The sequence below is a fragment of the Protomyctophum bolini genome (assembly GCF_963924005.1).
Source record: "Protomyctophum bolini genome assembly, chromosome: 12".
NCBI lineage: Eukaryota > Metazoa > Chordata > Actinopteri > Myctophiformes > Myctophidae > Protomyctophum > Protomyctophum bolini.
In genome coordinates this window covers 41,778,211-41,787,106 of record NC_137873.1, presented here as the reverse complement: position 1 = coordinate 41,787,106, position 8,896 = coordinate 41,778,211, and the positions used below count along the sequence as shown (strand labels likewise).

General features: G+C 40.7%; 1 protein-coding gene across 1 annotated transcript; it reads right to left on the bottom strand.

Moving 5' to 3' along the window:
• Nucleotides 1–1,983: 1,983 nt before the first annotated feature.
• Nucleotides 1,984–4,636, bottom strand: ankrd45 (ankyrin repeat domain 45; the record flags this gene model as incomplete). Its single annotated transcript, XM_080779102.1, has 4 exons — nt 1,984–2,124; nt 2,494–2,588; nt 3,264–3,431; nt 4,375–4,636. The coding sequence occupies 4 exons, from the start codon at nt 4,634–4,636 to the stop codon at nt 1,984–1,986; spliced, it is 666 nt and encodes a 221-aa protein (XP_080635228.1).
• Between the last annotated feature and the right edge of the window lie 4,260 nt (nt 4,637–8,896).

The following is an 8,896-nucleotide window of genomic DNA, read 5'->3' as shown; positions in this document are numbered from 1 at the left end:
ACAGCAATCGTTTTTAACACTTCTGGGGAGGGTCCACGGAACTCATATTTTCAGATGGGGGGGGGGGGGGGATCAGCAAATACAGATAATTCTGGGGGTCCTTGACATGAAAAAGGTTGAGCACCACTGACATAGATTTAGAATATAATTGTAGAATCGACCTCAGGTCTAAATGGGTTAAACGTTAAAAGATTACGTGTGCACACTCACAGAATGAAGGCCTTTTCCCTATTTTAACTGCTGGTTTAGTAGTGTGTCCATCCTCCTGTCTGTCAAGCTGTAATAATAGCTGCCATGTGTCTTATCTCTCTCATCCTGACTCTGTTAGTAATTTAATAAAACGGTTGCGTTGCATGATGATGACGATGACATTCGTCCATTGCTGTTTTTTGGAAATGCTTTGGCCATGTCTTGCGAGTCTTCAACAGTGAACAGGGGATCCAGTAACCACTTCAAGTTCAACCACGAGGGGAACATTAGCCGAAAATAGCAGCAGATCTACAAGCTCACTCACAACGCCTCGCACTGTAACGGAAGTTCTTGGCGTTACTATGAGTTCGTTAAAAACAGATCAGGAAGACCGTAAATGCAGGACTGCAATGTCAGGAATCAACTTCATTCTTTATTGTAATGTCATCACAGCAAGAGAGAGCCTCCAGATAAGAGCCTTTCCCCCAAACCACATCATGTCCCAGCTGGGCTCCACTCTGATCTGGAGCTGTGGGATGGAAGGAAGGTTTACAGAGATGATTGTACTAGGTTACTTATAACACTATTCACCAACGTCACACTTATGTGAAAGGACTAATCTCGGGAATATCTATATCTATATATATACAGTACGATGTGTTGTTGGTGTGGTTGCCAATAGGCAGACTATTGTTATTGACTATATTGTTAAACCGTTGAAAATGTTTAAATTGTTTAAAAATCCTGTAAATTGGCCAGCGATTCAGAACTTTCCCAAGGCATTTTTGTGCGCTTTGCCATCAACTGATTGGACAGTATGCAAAGTTGACATCATCATACCCAACTCAACTCTTCTAATTGAGCATTATTTCTATATAGATAGGCAACCACCCTCGCAATTACGCAGGATTGCAAATCTTTCTATTTTGTAAATTATGGATTTATGATTATGTAGTATCTTCATGCCAATGATGAGCGCACTCATTTCCCGTACCTTTTGTGACCGACCTCAGACCTTCTTAGGGGCTCTGGCAGGAGGACACACAACAGCTGCTGCAAATGACAATAATATACAACACAATGCAGTCATGTCTAAGTGTAATAATATACAACACAATGCAGTCATGTCTAAGTGTAATAATATACAACACAATGCAGTCATGTCTAAGTGTAATAATATACAACACAATGCAGTCATGTCTAAGTGTAATGATATACAACACAATGCAGTCATGTCTAAGTGTAATTATAATATACAACACAATGCAGTCATGTCTAAGTGTAATAATATACAACACAATGCAGTCATGTCCAAGTGTAATAATATACAACACAATGCAGTCATGTCTAAGTGTAATAATATACAACACAATGCAGTCATGTCTAAGTGTAATAATATACAACACAATGCAGTCATGTCTAAGTGTAATTATAATATACAACACAATGCAGTCATGTCTAAGTGTAATGGGTGTCAACGTCAAGGATGGCTGAAGTCCGACCGTCCTACACCACTCGGTCTACAGTCTGCGCATCAGTCTAGCCCCAATAATGAAAACACTGAATCAATGATTCCCTGGCTGCACTGAAGATGTCAGAGAGATCATATGCTGTGGATTACTGTTCTCCTGGGATGAGTGAGTGTACGTTTTAGCTTTAGGAATTGTGTTTTAGTTCAAACTTAAAATGAGTATCCCTCTTAAAGGTTTAGGTGATGCAGTCAGTGGTCCCGGCTTCATGTTTGACGAAGACAATGTAACCTTGGCTGTATAGTGTATACATATATCATAACTCTTAATAACCTGAGAGCTTTGAGAGAACGGGCTGCAGAGTGTCCTCCATGTGTTTCCGCTGGGCGGTGAAGTCTGTGGCCGCTGGGTTGTTGGCATGCTGGACCCAGTCTAACTTCGCAGAGCATGTATTCGAACACAAGTTCTATACAGGGGGAGAAGTATTAAAACATTGAATACAATTATGTCCTTTTCACAGATTACACAAATACACACGTATCGATGGACCGATATGTGTAGCGATATGGAATGGAATGAAGCAATAAGCCAAAGGGGTTCCCGTCCTGAATGGGTTAAACCCTTAACCCCTCTTTATTTATGTTCTTCCTAAAAAGTACTTGCATTGCAATATAAAAGTCAAACGATGCGGTAGCTGAAATTAAAATCGATGCATCGATACAGTTACTGTATCCTTAACACTCCTAGTATTCCCCAATGATGTAACATTGTGTAATAAAGACAAATAGAAGCACATGTTTAAATTAATGCTATAACTTCTAAAGGAATGTTTCACCTTGTCTTCCTTGTTGAGTTTCCCCTGGATCTTCTCTGGGTCAGAGATGATATCCCTGATATAGTTTATGTAGAACACAAAGTCCTGTTTTGCTTCTGCAACACACACAAATAAAGAGGCGTTTAATTACTCTTCCATTCCATATCGCTACACGTCTATCCATAGTATGTGTGTAATCAGTGTTCATGTCAAGGTTGTAGAATCCAAAAGTAGGCCTACACAGATACCTTACATACAGGAAAAGGAGATACGAGTCCGCACACGGTTTAGCAGCTCCCAAGGTATTTTTATTTAAGTTAGGATGACAACGTTTCGACCCCAAAATGGGTCTTCGAAAAGTTTATCATTCTAACTTAACCCATTTCGACCTGATACCAGATTCTACAAATGTCTTCTAAATCATGATAGTTTTCAGAAAAACGTACGTTTCTATATCAGTTGTTCTCAAACTATTTCATGTCAAGGAGCCCCAGAATTATATGTAATTGGCCGCCGACCCCCATCTGAAAATATGTTGTTACAGGGACCCCCCCCCCCCCCCCCCCCAGAAGCAAAGATTTGAGTTAAAAATGTTCTCTCCGACGGAATAAATATTTTTGCGCCACATTTTCATGATTTGTAGCACGGCACTCAGTGCCGCGCAATGAGCTTGTAGATCTGCTGTTTTTCAATAGCTCAAGTATAACATAATGGTTAAAACACCAAAAGGGCCTACGCCCCAGCTGTCCATTGTGTGTTCAAATATTGCGCACACACACACACACACACACCTGCTACCATAAGGCAGTCAGCACAGGCTGTGTGAGAGTATCTCATGGCCACTTCCAGTGGCCTCTCCCGTCTGAAGTTCTCAGCCTGTATGTCAGCGCCCAGCTCCAGCAGAGTCACCACTGTCTCCAGATGGCCCCAACAAGCAGCGCAGTGTAACGGGGTGTAACCTGTCGGTCACAACAAAGACAATTAATGCACTGTAAATGCCATAGAGGGAAAACGCTTTTTTTTTTTCTTTAAACACTTAACTATTATGTGCCTATTTTGACTTGTCATATAATGTAGGAGAGGAATGAATTTCCACACAAATTAATAATAATCAGAATATGTATTTTTTTTTTAAGAAAATAAAAAGCTTGTAGATCTGCAATTAATAAAAAATACCTGGGATGGTTAGAATAGTGGGCACTATAAAGGAAGCCACCTCAAAAATATAAAATGTGCCAGTTTTTTTTTAATCAAATTGTAAAAACAAAAACAAAAATATTAGAATTCTCTTAAGTATAATGTAAAGTAAGTAAGTAAGTATGTTTTGAACATGCACAGCCTATGGTAGCAGGTGTGTGTGTATGCAGTGAACCTTTAATGTTTAGATATACAGGTTTCATTGCATAGAGAAATGTAAATTGTCAAATAAATGTCCAATCATGTTCTAGTCATATATAGCCCAAGGGTATAGGCAAGTAAAGTCAACCGTTACCGTAGGCACTGGTGACAGGTGCCAACATTGGCACTAGGGAGGATGATCACTGGCACACATGGCATAAGTGTGAGAGAGGATCAGTTGAATGTCAGTGATACAGCAGCCCACACTTTGTAAAGTCGTTGACATTGGACTCTCTCTACTCCAGTGGTTCCCAAAGTGGGGTAAATTAACTTTTATTTTACAATATACATTGGGGTCCCAGAGATTAAATGGGGAACCGTCCATAATTCAGGTCAAAGTCAAACTGGTTGAGAATGCTAGAGCCGTAAAAGCTTCTCTTATGGGTCCCTCGTCCCTGCATGGCATTAGGGCATATATTTTCAATGGGGGTCCGCATGCTAAATAATGAGTGTCAATTTGGGGGTCCTTGAGATGAAAGGGTTTGGGGAACCACTATACTCTACCTCTTGTTGACGGCTTGTTGACGTGGGCTCCGTTCTTGACCAGCAGTTCTTTTACGGCGTGGCTCCTTCCCAACATGCATGCAACAAACAGCGCGTTCCTGCCCGCCTCATCCTTATACCTAAACAAATCCCTCTCCTGTGATTCTTCATCTTCCCCCGACGCGTCAACAACACTTATTGTTTCACAATGACGACGAAGGCTTTCCACGTCTCCGGCTAACACACAGTTCAATATAACGTCATCTTCTTCCTGGATTTGCATTTTGCAAATGAAGTGTGCGAAAGTCTATTACTTTTTTCACATCGCCAGGTCGTTTCCTATTTACCGTTTCCATGGATACTGGACTGGTCACTGACAAATTACAATGCCATGGTCCATCCATGATGTGGAGAAGCAATTTGACTTTAAATGTATTTAATGTTATGTTTTCATATACAAAGTTTACATTACAAAGTATATTCTTACAAAACTGTGTCCGTAAGTTACAGGCTATGACTGCAGTCTAAAAGAAACACATAGGCTTTGAAGTTCTATGTGGGAACGAAACTGCAGAAACACGCCATCTGCTGGTTGATGTAGCTGACACGAAGACACAGGTGTTGTCAGAGGGACACGTTTAGTGGTTGGCTCAGGCTGGCTGGTTGCACACTTTCTTGAACACGGCGCGCCGAGCAGAATGTTTGAATGTCTTCCCCTGGTTTCACGTTTGGTTTGCGGAACCGGATTCATTCACATTCATTTGTACAAAGCCAAAGAGGTATGTCTGACTCACTGTCTGTCTGTATGTCTGTCTAGTCTACAGTCTGTCTGTCTAGCTGTATTTAACACTCTTCCAGTTTGTTTGATGTTTGGCGTTTGTTGTTGTTGTTGTTGTACAACACTGCCGTTGTGTGCGTCTGAATGCCCTCTTGAGGAGCTGTTCTGTGACTGTCTATCTATTCCTTTAATTAGCGTTTTCGTTGTGAACATTTCTCCTGATTCAACCTGTAGCTCGTCTGAAGCACAGAGCTATACAGCTATAAAGTTGAAGGCGTCAATGTTTGCTATCTGGAACTTAACACTACAAATAACTACCACCAGTCACCATACGGTGGCGCCAAACTATCAAACATAATATCATAGACATTTTTTACTTTAAAAGTACAATGTACCGCGTAGTCATTTATCAGACGCTTTTTTCTAGTGGTCTCGTAAAATATTCTGAAAATGAAATTTTACACAATATTCTAATTAATTGAGATGGAGCTGTATATGCGATATGAGATGTGATGCATGCTTGTTTCTGCTCATTCTGTCCTTATCTTTGTTAATACAATCTGATAGGGACATCATAGATCCACTGTTCTTACTGTATATGTATGTGCCTGTAGCCTAATAACTTCAGAATGTACGTGTAATAGTGGCCTGGTGTTTAGATGGAGAATATAGGGACCATTCAGATGGTCACAACAATAAGGGGTCGATTTTGTAATATAATTTTTTCATAAATGTCCAACTGTGTTGGAGAGGAAGGGGCCTTCAAGTAAATGTTAAGCTTCACAAAACTATGGCTTCATAAGAAAGAAGGGGGGGTGTTTTAAGCATTATGTTATACTTTAGATATTGAAAAATAGCAGATCTACAAGCTCCGAGTGCCACGCTACGAGCTTGTAGATCTGAAAAATCGTGAAAATGTGTCGCAAATCTTTGAATATATGTTCTTTCAGAGCGAACGTTTTTAACTAAAATCTTTGCTTCTGGGGGGTCCCCCCCCCCCCGACTCCCTAGAACAGGGTTTTTCAAGATGTGTCTACCTTGTCAGTCTGAAGGTTGCAGTTCAAGCCTCACCTCATACAGGCTATACACTAGCTCTGTTCTGTACTTTTTGGCCAAAAAGGGATTTTGTTTCCACCGGAAAAAAAACATTTTTAGTTACTCCGCTGCGCCCTCTACTGATATTGCCCAGAGAACTGCCTCATAGAGAATATTTTTCCTCCGGTGAAAAAAAATCCCTTTTTGGCCAAAAAGTACCGTTTATACGTGTGGTGGGGGGCTCAGAGTGCTTCCACTAAGGAAAGTAGTCTTTCTATTGACACAACCCGCCTTTGTTTTGGTGAGTAGCAAAAACGTTCTTTTTATTTACGCCAAAGAGGAGAGGCTGGTCTGATTTCGATTTGAGATTTAAAATTGTAAGTCCCCATAGCCTTGTACTGCACAGGGCAGAATCGTAGAAGCAGTAGAAGGCTATGGATCAGAGCTAGCTATACACGTACCATCGCTTTGCACAAAGCAGTATTAACCGGAATTATTTATATAAGCCTCCCAACTTAATTTATTTTGTCTGTGTCAGAGAGGGACACTGAGCTCTGGAAAAGAAAAACAGGCTAAAATCAAGGCCTGGGGGAACTTTAATCTGGGAAGAGGTCTCAATTTATCATCATCACGTGTACACAGTGATTTTGGATACAATACAATTGGTTTCCGCTCGCTCAGTATTTTATAAAATGACAATTACTTCCAAGGTCGTTCTTTGTCCAAGTTGCATCATTCTAATGGATTTATTTGAACAACATTTGAACAATATTTAATTAGGAGTCATGTTTATTTAATCATCCTTTATTCTTTGTTTAAAAAAAAAAAAAAAACACACAATCTCTGCAGCAACATTTAAAGACAAACATTCAGTCGTTTATGTCAGACAAAAACACGTCATCCGCGCCGCGGACCGACGAAGACACAGAAAGCTGATTGGCTGACCACTGAACAGTTGTCATTCAATCAGATCTGTCATTGGCCGCAGTATGTCTGCTGAAGCGGGAGCTTTTCCCAACCAAGTTTCACGCACTTTGGTTGTTACAAATGTCTTTCATAAAGCTATTTTAGGAGATATCCCGGCAGCAGTCCCCAAACCTTTTTTTGGCCGTGCACCCCCTGTTACCTGTCCTAACCTATAGCTGACGCACCCACAATGCTCAGTCTCGTTGTAGTTGGCCAAAACAATTATATATTTTAACATGATTATGACAGAATGTCACTGCACTGAGAGACATGCAGCTGCTGCATACTCACAGCTGCTCTATGCATCTCCTTCTGAACTTGTGTTTACCAGATTTTGCCGTTACTGCTAAATAACGCTATAAAACCGTAATGGCCCTTTTCATATCACGCACCCCCTAGCACTAGCATGACTGAGAGGTCATTTTGAACGTTTTTTCAAGATTATCTTTGCCCATGAAGCTTTCAGAAGGTTCCCCTTATATGACCGTCATCATTAAATCATCGCAGAAATCTTTGACATCTGAAACATTTTCTGAAGTTGAATTTAAGCACATGCTACTTGTGTCTGATTTCACTTCAGTCATGCTAGTGCTAGAGGGCATTCGCACACCACAAGGGGTGCACACACCACTGTTTGGGAACCACTGGGGATATAGATAAAAGCAGTGGGTTTTCATGCCCACAAAACGCCTTACATAGATAACAGTAATGTTTACAAAACAGAAAAAAGTTTTAGTCGCAAAACACACTCGCTCGGGGTCAAATCCGGCAACCTCGGAACGGTCGCCTCCAGGTATTCCTAAATGTACCTCAGTAAAACTATGCCAAAACCTATATGGTTATAACCTAAACTTAACCTCTATGCCTGACCCTAAACCTTATCCTCAGTACAACGAATACAAGAATAAAAGAACCCCTGGGGCCTGCTGAAAATAATGGGCGCAGAGCGTTCCGGTTACCCTTATATAACTCAGGAGTTTAATCCACATTAGATTCAAACTGTGTGAGTTATCATGGAAGGAATGCTTCTTCTGACAAACGGTCAAAGCGATCCACAATCGTTCTGTCCCATTAGATGCTGGTGTAAAAGATCAAACGGTGATCAAAACCATACATTCATAGAGAAATCAGCAACATTGTCCTTGGACAATATATCGCCACAATATTCATGATATTTAAAGGCATGCTGTGTGTATCCGTTTCAATGAAACAAAATCTGTTAGCATTAAATCATTTAAATGTAGATTTTCCTTGTACAATTTGCGTCCAGAAAATGTCTGTGCCCCGTTATTTTGACACTTACAGTACCATTATGCCATGACTCATTATTTTTGCATAGTTGGAAGAAGAAAAAATCTAAATGTTTCCGTGTTAGATATGTTCATTAATAAATATAGTGCAGTCACTGTCGAGACAAGAGAGGACGTGTACTGTGTATGGCTTTGATTCCAAACCTCTCACATCATGACGGATGTGAGAGGATATTGCAAGTTGGCCGTCTTCCTCTTGAGGCCTATGCATACTCCAGGTTTAGGTTGTAAGGTGACCACTGAAAACTACAGCCGCGGTGATAAGAGACTCACCGCTCACCCAAACACATCTCTCTGTTTTTACTAAAACTACAACATGACATCACTGAGCCGCGGTGATAAGAGACTATCACCCCTCACCCAAACACATCTCTCTGTTTTTACTAAAACTACAACATGACATCACTGAGCCGCGGTGATAAGAGACTCACCGCTCACCCAAACACATCTCTCT